Raw genomic sequence first — 14952 nt, 5'->3', positions numbered from 1 at the left:
TTCGAAATTCTTGTACCACCCGTGGTCCACACAATGTTTAATTGTGTAAAAATATTTTAAATTAATAAAATAAAATATTTATGATATACATAAAAATATATAAACGTCAGTATTTTAAAAGTAAAATTCATACGTACTTGAAAAAAACATTATGCTCAATACGCCCATGGGCGTAATGAAATTAATAAATAATTTATTACGCCCATGGGCATAATATAGCTCATTTTATCTCTGTATGCTGGCATACTATAACACCGTTTATGAGCAAGTGTTAAGAAAAAAAAATAACCTTATATATTGCTATTGTCTTAAAATCCTTAAATATTATGTAAGCGCCATTAGCCCATCACCAGTCCTTCACCAAACTTGAAAGTAGGTATAGGTATAATATAAGTTTATAAAAATTGAAAATACAAAACATCTTTCTAGAAACGCCTACTCAAGCAGTTTTATTGTTGACCCCGTCGGTGAGCTGTGGTCTATTAACGGTTCCGTACGTGCTACCGTCGCTACCGACGGCGCGCGCAGCGCGGCGCGGGGCTGCGGGTGGAACCGATCGCTATAGGCCGACGTTCTGATTCTATCATCACTATGCGTACATAGCTATCCCTATCAAAGAATTGTGAACGTCGCCCATTTCCATCGAGATAAGCCATTGATGGTTGTTAGTCAAGGTTCAATATTCAATGTCGATAATGTCCTGCAATCGGCAAATGTGTCTCCCGGTAAGTGCTCCCTGTGTATGGCTTGTTGTGTTATCATGTACATTCCGTTATCTACTTGTCGCAGTAATCGCATCGGTCCTAGTAGGGTTTGAGTTCGCTTAATGTAATATTACAGTGCTAGATGTGGCTCACGTCTAGGCTCTCTTTAGCACCGTGAGAGGACATTCACCAAATAAGGATCGGAGAGAAGCAAACCTATATGATGATTAGTATGTCGCTTAACTTAGCTATCTAGGTATAAAATAAAGCAAACGATCACGTGCAACTACTTACCCACCCCAAGAGTATTAGGACTAGGTAGTCCCAATTTCGCGAAAGACAAACCGTTGTTTACGCTTCAACAAATTTGTAAATTGGCTTTGATGAATATTGACATTATTATCGAGTTTTTATTTTATTAGGATAAGGAACCCAAGGGGCTACATACCTAGATTATCTTGGCACGTGTAGCTGAACTGTGATGTTTATGTTTATGATCGCGAGAGTGCAAAACGAAGCACTTTGCTATCAGCCGAGCTCGTGGGCGACACGGAGCGTGCCGAGATACGACAGAACATTACTGAGGTTTCATTAAGGATGCTATACGTTTTTTTATCTAACTATGAACATATTTAGGGTTTCATTTGAAATAGTGACATTAAAACAAAAAATAATCCCACATTAAACTAAATGCTGACTCGGCTATCAGGAAGGGAGCGGAGGCGTGTAGTTTCCTATCACTCGCTAAAGCAAAAAAAAAAATGTGAAAAGAAGAAGTTGATAGCGCGTGCGAGGAGTGTAGCTGGTGTCGAAAGGATACGGACAGGGGGCATGCACTAGTCTACACGCCACCGACTCACCTTCTTCATGCCCCTGGTCATGCCCTCCACACTCATCCATCTCTGCACGGAGCCGTCCTTATAGAAGCGCGTCAGTAGCTCCGCGTCCGCACCTGTTCCAAAACAGAGCGCGTTACTATGTGTTCGTTGCACTTACCAGCCGCTTGCTGGGCTTGACGAGCGGCCGGTTCACGCCGTTGATCTTGTGGTAGAGGCCGCATGCGTTGCACAGGTAGTGCCCCGTGGAGTCCCTGCGCCACAGCGGGGTGTTATTGGCGCCGCAGTTAACACACTCACGACCCTCTTCGTAAGATTCCAGACCGCCATCTGTTCGCCAATTGACTATTAAAACCTATATATCTAAAACTGTGTTGTTTCGTTGTCGCAAGTCTAGAGATATTTTTAAGCAAAACATATTTTATAATAACTGCCAGCAAAAACGTAGTACTTAAATAACATTCTTAATGTAAAATAACAAGGTTGCAAGTATGTTTTTCATCGGTAGATAAATATGCGAGTACGTCATAATTAAACCTGTTTTACAAATTACATTAATATTACACTTTTTTTGGCAACATACGTAAAGTTACCTACTGGAATATAAACACTCGATTAGTTATAAAAAAAAGCTTTAACTTTCCTATAAACTTTGACAAATCTGATGACACTCGGTCATGCTAATAAAATAAAATCAAGCATACAAGACACACACACGAACGATATCTTTTCTTTGGGAAGAAGAAGCTAAGTTGTAAGCAAATTCATTGTTGATGAGCTAACGTATGTACGGTACCTACGAATTGAAAAGTTTCCTTATTATTGTAGGTGGAATTGTGATTAATTGTAGACGGGGAGCTGAAACTGTAAAGATTATTATTCTGTGGTCGGGGAACCACAGATTCCAATAATTAAGGAAACAACAATTGATTCCAGTACGTTGTTAGTTAACTGTATCCTTATCCCGATTCCACAGCAAAGTTCTGAGTATATCACAAAAAAAATATTGCTAAGTTATACGAGTACTGAATGGTATAATATCGAAAGAAATATTAGTACCTACAGAAATTATTAAATTAACTTCTCACGGTAAGGTGGGGTTCTACCGGGACAAGACAAACACTTGTATGGAATCCTCATATTGTTTGTCTTGCCCCGAGAAATATACACTATGTTCGTCTTACCCCACCGTGTATGTATTATTCACCTAAAAAGTCAAGAGCTTCTATACCTATCTGGTGCGCTCTAAAGATTTTGGAAATATACTAGTAGTTAGAATATATATATTTGGGTACCGAAGTTAGTAGGTATGTACCTACGGTGTTTTCGACGGTTTCTCGATACCTACTCGTACAGTAAAACCAAAAAGTATAGGTGTATATAATTGTAACTTTATAAGTTTTCAGGGATCGAGAGAGGATTAAAAAAAAAAGTAAATATATATATATATATATATATATATATATATATATATATATATATAGTCTGGGAAACACAACAGTCAGTAAAAATCAGAAAAAATAATACGTTTCCTTTTTTTTAGGTGCTAGTTTTAGCATATGACAAATACAGTATGATTCTCTCTGTCTATGTTTGAAATGAAACAGTCCTCCCAATTATAGGTATGTACAATGACAGCAAATCTCGAGACACTCCATTTTTGGTTCTAATCGAGTGAGCGGCAACAGTTAACAACAAAGTAGCTCTAGTATTATATGGATATAAATCATTATTTTCTTAAATATGAGTTATACAGTATGTAAATTCAATAGGGGCAAACCTTTAAACGGTGGTTAGTATAGGTAGAGGATGAAGAAGTATATTGAGATAACTTTTGCTCAGAAATACAATGAAAATTTTAACTATCCTAATAAATTCAGCCCGCAATGTAAAGCAACATACAAGCTACGAGTTTTTTAGGGTTCCGTACCCAAAGGGTTAAATGGGATCCTATTACTGAGACTTCGCTGTCCGTCCGTCCATCCGTCTGTCACCAGGCTGTATCTCATGAACCGTGATAGCTAGACAGTTGAAATTTTCACAGATGATGTATTTCTGTTGCCGCTATAACAACAAATACTAAAAACAGAATAAAATACATATATAAGGGGGGGCTCCCATACAACAAACATTTTTTTTTGCCGTTTTTATAAATAATGGTATGGAACCCTTCGTGCGCGAGTCCGACTTGCACTTGCCCGGTTTTATAGTAAACTATCAACGCTTGTTGACAGTTACTTTAAAAAGCTCGTATCACGTAATGTAAATTTTTAAAAATTCATAATGAGGTCATAATTAAGTGTAACTTAAAAAAAAAGTCTTAATCCATAGTTACACGGGTAAAATCTATGTCTGGTTTGAATTACTGCCCGTATTGGATTTACACACTGTTTATTTTTCGATTCACTGAACCGTGGCGAACGTCTTGCAAATAACGTCAAGGAAAACGACGCCTTGTGATTGGACATGATTCGTCATATTAACAGCATTCATAATTATTATTGTGATACTTTATAAATTATAATAGAGAGTTGATGTCACTTTTAAAATATAGCTGATAACCGACTGATTCGTCACTACTGGTTTTATAATTACCTATGCTTATTATTACAATAATAATTTACCATAAAAGCGAAAACTGACTGAAATTGAGACAACATAAAATTAACATTTTCGGGTTTTTGTTCAGTAAAATACGCGGGGTTTCACGAGAAACCCGAAAGATTTTAATAGTCTATTCCTAAACTTTTCTGGAATTCGCCATGTTCCAGAATTAATGCAAATTGAAAAAAAAAAAACATGTTTACTGTTACTTAGTGGTTAACGCCCTTTTGATGGCGATGTGACTACTAAGGACCGTAGTATATATTCATCATAGCTAGATGTAAAAAGTGACAAATAACACTGCAAAAACGATTTTTTACGAAAATAAATATTTAAAATTCATTCTGAGTGACAGGTTTACTAATGATATTTGATTGTTTTGTTGTATGTGTACAAACACATTAAAATACATATATTTTTGGCGAAATTTACCTAAACTCATATAACATTGTTTTCTTCTTCTTAGAAAAAGCATGGTTAAAATATTTCGGGTACCTACCTCGTGATTCTCCGTGTATATGAGCGTACGCCCGTTTAAGTACACTGGAGTATGCAACATGGGAAATCAAATTACATTGCTATAAAGTGGTAAATCGGTCATGTTGCCTTGACTTGCTTTCACTAATATACCTACTCTACAATCCTCAAATCAAAACTCTTGCTATTGTTTATCGTATTCTCGCGGAATAATTTCTATATTAAAATGGTCGTTAAATCGCTGGTGGGATGCAGGGCGGTATCGTAAGGCACCTGCGCCAAAGAAGGCTCGGTTCTTAAGCTTGCCTACTTTCATACTTTGATAAGTGTGAATGTGTTCAAATTTTGCGTCCGTGTTCGATAGTACCATAGACAAAACTGCAAGTTCATATTAAACAGAAGAAAAATAAAAAAAATACGATGGGCGCAGGTACCTTAGTAAGTCTTGTTATCGTGCATTACTAACTTTATTTCAAGAAGGATTTATTAGTTTAGTCAGTAGTATATATGGATTTATGTAATTGGTTAATATTTTTACTTTATTTTGTTAGATTTAGATTTAAGATATTGAGTTTATATTTGTAGTTTTATTACTAGTGGGCACATAATTATAACTCGTTATAAACATACAATTGTTCAAAATTAGATATAATACATAAAGACCGATAAGCGGGAAGACTAAAGCACAGAGGACAAAGTTATTAGTAACTGTAAGTACATGTCAAGGAAAACTAACACGTTCCAGCTGCGACACGATTGTAACCGCAATTTAATACTTATATGAATACGTATTGTCCCAAAAGATCTTTATTGCTATACCTACTATCAATGACACCCGAATGTAAAGTATTTCGATAGGCACACGTACACAGGTGTTTACAGTAAAAACATATGTAAACACCCCTATAATGGAACCGGCACCAGTCATGGGATGGTATAGACAAATCCTGTAAAACAAGTATTTACCATCAGTTTTTAATCGCTGGCAACATTTTACCATAAAGAGCCAAAGAGCTGCTTAAGTATTTTTCATTGATATTTGTCAGTTTGAAAATGAATGGTGCCATACATCTCATGACTGGAGCAAAAAAACACAGTTTTAATTGGTTAATAATAATGAGACCAATTGCAGTAGCTTTCATTAAATACATAGAAACATAAAGGACGAATTGAGCATTCAACTTTTAAAGCGTAAATCGGTAGAAATTTTACAGATATCGGTGAAATATCAAAAATACTCCAAATGTTCTCGTGAATGTCCCATGATTGGTGCCGTTAACATACATATGTACTATACTGAGTGTATTTTTGATATAATCACAAACTTAAACGAGACGTAGGATATAGTGCCATGAAATGATTCTGAAAAAAAAAAAACAATTGATTTACTCTGAACCACTAAACCATTTCTATTAATTCTAGCGGCAATGTATGTAGTACAGTCAGCATCAATAGTAGCGGATGAAACAACGCGTCAAAAGTATCTGATATTCCGGATAACTTTTCCAAATAAAGATAATTCTCTAAAATTTATTTTCAAAAGTATATGTTTTACAGTCTAAATTGTTCTATATATAGAACCATCAACTTTTGTTAGGCTGTTACAGAATGGTAGATACTTTTAAAACCTTGTTTGATCCGCTCCTTTTGATGCGACGTCGCGTCATTAATGCGACTTTTGAGTTAAAGTAGTGATTATACCTACATTGCTTGCTGAATTATTTTATATGGAATAATAGAAGTCAATTTTTATTAAACCTATGAAAATGTGTTCATTATTGCCTAAACTAATTCCCCTTTGATTATGTGGCATTGACATATATATTACTTCGTAAAGACGGGCCTTACGAGCACTAAGAATGGGGCCAATTCATGGGGGTTAAAATCGCCCCTGCGCTCAGTCGTGTAGTGAATTGCGCAGTGGAAAGGCGTCACGTAATGCCTTTACCAATTTAACTCACTTAAGAATGGTTCCTTTCCAAATGTTGAAAATCAGGAAAAATATTTATTTTGGTTCTGAAGTATTTTGAAAGTAATAAAAAAAATATCTGACTTATTTTAATATGTTTTATTAACTCCCAATTACTTATTCCTACTTAACATTCTTACGTAAAGTTAATAGACTAGCACGGCAAAATCTATAATAATAATGACATGTATATATTCATAAAAATAGTAGCATGTCTTGTTTAGCTTTGGCAACAATGATAACATTCATTAAATTGTCACTTCATCGTCGCCGTTTGGAGGGGAGAGTGCAGTCTGCTTTAATGTACACGTTGTTTTATTTTAATTCCGTTAATTTTAAGAGTGCATTGCTGGACTTAAATTATCAACATTTTGGAGATAATCAATTATTTATTTTTATTTGACGAGCTACGAGCGTGTACAATTGCCTTAGAGCCTGTTTAGGTATTGATTAGTGTTTAGTATGACTTTATACATTTGCTAGTAAACACAAGTACTATCTCGGAGATAAGGGATATTCGAAATGTGATTGATATGTCATAGTTATCAATTGTTTGGTGGATTTTAATAAACCTTTGGAGACGTTACAGCTATAATAGCGTTGTTGAACACGGACATTAGTGTTCAACAACGCTAATATAGCTGTAACGTCTCGAAAGGTTTATTCCTAAGGAAAGGCTATTATTGTATTATTTATACAGGTACCTAAGATTACTCTCGTAGTCGAGCACGCCCTATGGGATAATAATAGGACATCAATGTGATTAAAATCAATTCCCCCGTTTAGCCGTAATTGTAATAAATATAATGTAAAAATCTATAGCGTTCATTGAAATTTTTTTTATTAGGTTTAATAGTCAGATTAACCATAATATTTGGGGTAAATATGTTACCGTATGCAGGAGGGCGCTGCAGTGCGTCGTATGGGGCGCACCAGGAACCCATCACCATGTTCTGGGGATACAGGCCGCCAGCCATGGAGCCGACGCCACCAACGCTGCTACTGCCTGCCAACAATGTAAACAATTGTGAACCTCGTTTTTCTGGTATATATTTCATCTATGATATGTATTACCAAATAATTAAAAGAAAATAATTAATAGAACCGGTAAATTTACATTAAACAAAATTTACTTACTTACTAATTAAAATGTAGGTAAATAGGTAACTGACCTGTCATAATAATATTTTGTAACCAGCTGGGAGGCAGTAATGGGAGGGTATCCATTGTAGGTAGTACCGAGACCGTAGGTATCGGAATAAATTAGCTGAAGGCTGTGTGACCGATAGCGCGACTCGGCGGTCAGAGGTCGGGGCGCGGACTGACATCTGCCGCGGCCTGATCGCGCTACCTACGGCTGCTTATCGCTTCTGATTCACGTGAACGACAAATCGCCTACTTTGCCACCAATCATTTTTATGTACAGTTTAAGAGGAAACATTTTAAATTATGTTTAAATAATGAACACGGCTTCATTTTATCTAATCGGTCTATTTTAAGTACGTACTAAGTACCTTCTAAGGCCTTCTGAAAATAATTTAATGTTAAATATATGAAGTAATTTTAATATTAAATGTAAAAGTAATTGTAAGTATGTAATTGCAGCTCTGTCACCATATAATGCTTAAGGAACAACTGATTTATGTGACGACCTAAGTACCTGCCTACACCTAGTTGCCCGTTACCAATAGCCCTTCCTATTTCATATCTAAACCATCTTAGTTGCCATCATGGTTTTGCTAGCCAGTGCCATCATATATAGCTATATATTTAGGAGCATAAGGTATACGTTCATACAATATATATGTGATAATTTATTTAGTATTTACTGACTACTACTTTCGATATTACTGACGCCTAAACATGCCATTGTACGGTTTCGCACATGAACGCGTTAAGGTCGGTCTTTAGGTACCTATACTAAAGGGAATCGTCGATTTTATTAAGCGTTTTGGCCCCCTCGTCAAGTTGAACGAATATATACATGTAATATATAGCAAATTAATCGTTATAAATGCTAGATTATGACGATAAAAACAGAATCACGAAATAAAACAGGAATTTTGAGAAATCTTGAAAAAAAAACTTGGATATGACAAAAATAACGTTAATAATACATAAATGTTTATGGAGAGAGAGCGTTTATTCGTGGCTAAATAAAAGAGGAAAACAGCAAGTAACCAAACATAACATATGTGAGTACCCTGGCTGGGCTTCCGTCGGGGCAATTATTATGTAAAAGTATTACGGCTTTTGAAAAGAAAATAGACTAATTCTGACAAGTAAATGAAACTGAAATCGTATCCTCATACAATAAAACTGTATGTTTTGATCTTATTCGGAAGTTCATTGCTACTTCTAAGAAGAGTGGACAGATTGATAACTGACCATTTTAACACTTCTTTCAGCGAAATAAGGTTTATTTAAGGTTGGCGGTGCATGCAAATATTTGATAGATTGACAAAAGTAGTTGCGTTTCGTTTAATTAAAGTACCATGATATTGTTGTATTCTGGATGCGTTTAAATCTCCAAACCTTGAACATAAATATAAAGTTAAATGAATATAGTTCTGAACTACTAATTTTAGGGATTTTAATAGGCGATTTGTAATATAAAGTAGGTATTTATAAATAAATAATGAATGACACTACTGATTACTGATATTTTGAATAGAATCGAAACGCACGTATGTCAGCTATGACTAATAGCTGCCCACCATATAGTTAACGTAGTATAGGAGCGACAAACAGATTTCATATAAATTTGAATGCTCCTATTATAAGAATAATAATTAAAAATTCGAAAAAATCAAATGTACCCTACGTTGTCGTTGATATACAACCAATTATGTCAAAGTGTATAGAGGACTACGTTTGTATGAAAAGGCGATTTCGCGCGGGTCCTCCACTTTCGTCTTAATTAACGGCAACGCTTTTGTTGCTGTATCTGTACGAAAATGTATCTTAACCTATCGTTGCGCATTCAATGAAATGTCTATTTATTATGTATCTCTAATTCCCTTTTCAATTACTCCAAATATTATGTCAATTTTGCCTATTAAAATGCGTATTGATTAATAGAATAGTATGAACTTTTCTAAGCGATAGTACCGTAGTAGTTGGCCGAAAATCAATGAGATCCTTTGAGAGGATCACAAATATTATTGTGAATCTTCCAGGTTTTTCGATGACTGTTCTTGGTTTTCTATCGTAATTTACCCGTTTGTCATGAGGTGCGTACTGTAGGTACAGGAAGTTTGTCGAGATATCTTCCTCATGTAGCTATGGTTAATAGATAGTACCTGTTTATGCTCAATAAATTATTACAAACAAATAAAAAACATGACGTCGCATCGCGTGGGACATTTTTATATAAATTCGCAATAGCATTGTGAAATGTCTGGGCTTAACTCCGACTATTCCCATCCCATCCCAACTATTCCTAGTTTCTTTTTTCTTTCTACCGCGAAGCACAGTCGGGCGCTCGACTCAAGCGGAACATTATAACTATGACTTCATCAAAATCCGTAACAATTGGCTTGTTTTAGGCAATCGCTGGCTTGTGGACGTTTTCCGACCGCTGGGAATACTAAAGGAAGTGAAGTGGCAGTGGTACGTACCGTAAGTGTCGTGGTGCGGAGTGTGATGGTGATGCCAGACGTTCTGATGCGGGAAATGGGCGTACTGCTGCAGGCGGCCTCCACCCGCCACGTAGCCCAGACCGTAGCCCTCGGCGCAGTCGCCGCTGCCCGTATATCCTCCTGCGTTGCTTCCGAACATTCTGCTGCCTCCAATAGGATCAAGCAATTACCATTCTTTTCTGTAACCTGTAACAAATATTTTTAGAATTACATATTTTGTGTTCTTATCGACGACCGGTCTGGCCTAGTGGGTAGCGACCCTGCCTATGAAACCGATGGTCCCGGGTTCAAATCCTGGTAAGGGCATTTATTCGTGTGATGAGCATGGATATTGGTTCCTGAGTCATAGATGTTTTCTATGTATTTATAAATATGTATATATTATATATATCGTTGTCTTAGTACTCGCAACACAAGCCTTATTGAGCTTACCGTGGGACTTTCAATCAATTTGTGTAATTATGTCCTATAATATTTATTATTTATTTATTATCATATTTAATACAGGTTAGGTACGGCGTAATTATACGTTTGAAGCCTTTGTTCATTATTCCAGATAGATTACCTATGACTATTTTAAATATAGACCAGGAAGTTAGATAATTCTACCATCAATTAGGGTATCGATATTGATAGGACAAAGCATTCTGTCACGTGGACTCATTGTTCTGTGCAGACCTTATCGCTTGGTCAACTTTTGGGTTAAACAGATAACGTAATGCACTTACAACAGTAAAGTGGACAGCGGTAGCGCTTAGTAAATCAGAGCAAGTGATTATAGTTAGCAAGTGCACGTATCATAGGTACCTACGGCATGCAATACGCGCCGATAGGCCGGCGTGTGGGCAACTGACGATACAGCACGCACTCCTGACTTAGTTATCCGCGCATTCCATGTAGACACGTTTCGGGTGAACTACTCGTGTGGCTTTGCAATAAAGACTATATCACACTGTATTTTCCTTCTCAACAGCAAAACGTTACTTGGTTAACAACTTGCCACAGTGACTCCATTACCTAATATCAACAAGTATTGGAAACCTATCTTTACATATGTACTGATTATGTAGTATTTATGTTTATAAACATAATTAGGTACTCGCAGGTAAATAGAGAATGATACAATATCCAATGAATACTATATAAAAAAATAAAAATAAAATCCAAAGCTTGGGCGCTTTATGCTCAAGTGTTTTTCATTAAGTAGGTATATCAGACTTACCAAAGCAATCGCACAGTTGAGTTTCATAACATAATGCAGCTAACCGAATATAAAAGAAGCAAGTCTGCTCATAATGTAAAAATATTTTTTTTTAAATACCTAAAAGTCTAAGCTTCCAAATTAAAGTTTTGTGTTTAAATAGAATGCCTAAATTGTAGTCATTAATTTTTTTTTAATTAAAATGAAAAATAAATGAATAATTTGGTCTAGAGAATGTTAAGCTGACTTTGATTTCAGAGTTTTGTACCTTTTAGGGCCATTGTACCAACCACACTTGACGGACTGATCGCCGCGACAAACAGTTCGGTGCAACTAGTGATAGATAATATTTCCAAGGCGAGTATTTTCCCAGTAATGCTACCAGTAATATTAGAAATAAAAATTGAAAAGCTACTGTTTTGAGTTTAATATATTAGAGTCATAAGATGCCACCATTTTACAACTAAAAAACAAACATAGGAAACCTCGGGGAGTAAATTACCAATCTTACTAGTAATATTCCGAATTCTACCAAGTAACTTACCAATCTTACTGGAAATATTCCCTTGCTACATTCTGACCATCTGCGAGTATTTTATGGGTACCATTGCGGTTTTTTAAGATATTTAGATATTTTGTCACAGCTTCATACAAGTTGTATAAGAATAAAAATCATAACTTGACACTTTTAATGCTAAGTCGTCTGAAATTTTTAGATTAGGTTAGGTTAACACCATACATAATACAATTGTCTTTAAAAAAAAATCACACTCGACACCTTCATGCCAAAAAAGAGGGCTTCCCTGACTAGTAGTAAGGGAGCCAGAGATGCTAAATTTGGAGTTATATTAATGTAGTTAATATTGATTTATTTCATTTAAAAAAACCGACCTTGGTCGAGTTGTTATTTATTTTTATTTTGTTTATTAGAAGAACAAACAGAGTAACATGGAACAATTCTGTATTGAAACTAACTTATATATTAGACATTTACCTCCACAGCAGTCCTCACCGAGATACACAATACATTAAATTTGTGACCCAGCCACTAGCTTACAGTTAGTCAGATTATTTGTGACGCGTTCGAGTATTTGTGACGATCGGTTTTTTACTATTCTGATGGGCTCTCCTGGACGAGCGATTCTGTTTTAAGGACTCACACATGGTGGAGGTACTCAACGGGATGTAAGGTATCTGTTATGTCAATTAGTCGCATTTGAGTAACTCCCCTAAAATGCTAAAATGTAACTCCACATTAAGCATCTTTAGCTCCCCTACTTCTCCTCAGGGAAGCCCATTTGTTCTGCTTTGGCATGAATGTGTCAAGTATGAATTTTTTCACAAAAAAATGTATTGTGTATAGGACTAATCTAACTTTACCTAACAATTTGAAAAGATTTAGCATGAGAGTGTCATGTTGTTTTTTTTTTCTATGGATATAATACAATTTGTATGGGCTGGGACAAAATATCCAAATATCTCAAAAACTGCAAAAATATTTTATTATTTTCAATAAGATTGGTAAGTTACTCGGTATTATTGGGAATATTACTAGTAAGAATGGTAATTTACTCCCCGATGTGTTATTATTTTGGTTGTAAAATGGTGACATACTCGTACTACTACCAATTAATATAAAAATAATAAAAAAATAATCAAGTCTCATAAATACCGTCGAATTCGTATGTTACTAGCTTTTGGTAGTATTATCGGTAAGATTGGCAACTTATTGGTAATATTCCCAAATGGAAAATACTGGTAACGAGTATCTTACCTCCGACTCATCACGAGGTAGCTTACAGTAACTGGAGTAGCCTTTCAGTAACCTTTCTCTCAAAAACCTTGCATAATTATTAAAAAATCGTGTAAAGACATTTCTATGTGCTAATGTTTATTTCCATGTGCGTGTGGCTCTTCATGTTATGACGCAGATCTTTCTTGCGGGTGTGAGTGATCTTTTGCATGTGTTATTTATTTACTTTCCCGCTAAATTCGGCATACAATTTTGTACGCAAATAGCTTATAGTGGACTGGCATTTTCTCGGAAACGTCTTCTAGAAATCGATTTTCGCTCATGTCATCTCGGATATGGGTATATTTAGTATCAGCGCATTCAGCATGATGTCCTGAACACAAATATATGACATGACAAGCGCGAAAGTGGTGGGGGTAGTTATTGTGACGTCATAAAGTCGGTAGTACAAACTTTTTTTCTTTTAAACATACCATGTGGGGTACCAAATTAAAGGAATTTGTTAGCAGATTACAACTATGTAACATTTTCACTATTTAGTCTAACAAATTATAGGAAAACGTTCAAAATTTTCACAATCCAGAGTTGTCTTCGAACGGTTCTAAATTGAAAATGACTGGATGGATTATTTTATACCAAATGACTGTGAATATCCTCTATATAATGTTTAATTAACGATTTGTATGCCCAACTATAATTGCGTACTTTTTATATGTGGGCTCAACTCAACTATAATATGCATTTCGATACGCTGTTGTAAACTATTTAAAAAAAAAACAATCACATGCCGCCGCGCTCCCATAGAAAATAATCAACGGGCGCGGGACGGGACTAATAGTCGCGCGTTTATATCTTTTGTACTACATTTTTGTCTACTAGGATACTTTTTACTAGCAATTTTCATTAAATAGTATTATTTTATATGACTCGTAGAAAAAGTATTGTATACAATAGTGATATAATCAAGCTTCTCAATCTCGTACCTTGCTTAAGCAACTCAGCAAGCTTTGTTCCCTTAACACGTTACTGACCTGAAAAACTCTGTATTAAATCACGTTTGTATAAAATACTATTTATTAAAATTGTATGGTCCTTTAAGGGGCTCCCCGCGGTTTTCATCGATTTTTGAGAAGTTTTTAGTCGTTACCCCTATATTTGCATTATAGATAGAATTATAAGACAAACGGCTATCGGTTATTCAATCTTTTATCTCCATTCTGGTCTGGTTTGAAAGAAATTAACACTTATATTTTTATTATTTCTTTAAAAATTGTCTATACACTTTCTTCGTTACTCGTTTGCTGTGCTGTGTATAAATCTACACATTTGGGTTCGTCTTTGACGTCTCTAACACAAAAGTTATGACCAGAAAACCAGTTTTTTGGTCTAAAAATGTTCAACTTTGATGCCTAATATCTCGAAGACAGTGAACTTTAAAGTAAATATCGGATACTATGTTGCTTAAAGCCGTTGCTGTTAATATGATAAGCTACAAAAATCATTAGAAAACCCAGGGATGCAGATCGAAGGTCATTGGCGTTAGGGAGTCCCTTAAGCCAAATCTTATAGAATAAAATTAGAGACTACAAAATAAATAATAAAGGACCCAAATGGGACCCTCAAGAAACACCTGAAGTGGTTATTTTGAAAGCCGATGTACAACTTCCGAGTACAACACTTTGGGACCTCTATTTTCTATGATATATTATACTCGTAAGATTTCACCCATTTCAAAAGATCACCATGGATGCTAGGGTTCCAAAGTTT

General features: G+C 35.5%; 1 protein-coding gene and 1 long non-coding RNA gene across 4 annotated transcripts in view; both read right to left on the bottom strand.

Annotated features, from left to right (window-relative positions):
* LOC133518554 (uncharacterized) overlaps positions 1–14952 on the bottom strand; it is a 298712-nt gene that overhangs the window by 82147 nt on the left and 201613 nt on the right. The window lies entirely within an intron of this gene.
* LOC133518489 (GATA-binding factor A-like) overlaps positions 1–14952 on the bottom strand; it is an 83585-nt gene that overhangs the window by 14521 nt on the left and 54112 nt on the right. The window contains exons 2-4 of one of the 3 annotated variants that reach the window (XM_061852209.1): positions 10211–10417; positions 7483–7596; positions 1701–1870 (exon numbers count right to left, since the gene is read on the bottom strand). In XM_061852209.1, the coding sequence (XP_061708193.1) occupies positions 1701–1870; positions 7483–7596; positions 10211–10370 (444 nt within the window). In that variant the 5' untranslated portion in view covers positions 10371–10417. Of the gene's footprint in view, positions 1–1564; positions 1657–1700; positions 1871–7482; positions 7597–7762; positions 8303–10210; positions 10418–14952 lie in introns of those variants that run through there. The other 2 variants (XM_061852217.1, XM_061852220.1) reach the window with 2 other exon arrangements.

Source organism: Cydia pomonella, chromosome 1 (genome assembly GCF_033807575.1).
Source record: "Cydia pomonella isolate Wapato2018A chromosome 1, ilCydPomo1, whole genome shotgun sequence".
Classification (NCBI taxonomy): Eukaryota; Metazoa; Arthropoda; class Insecta; order Lepidoptera; family Tortricidae; genus Cydia; species Cydia pomonella.
Note: the sequence above shows the minus strand (reverse complement) of the source record. Positions and strands in the feature narration are given on the sequence as shown.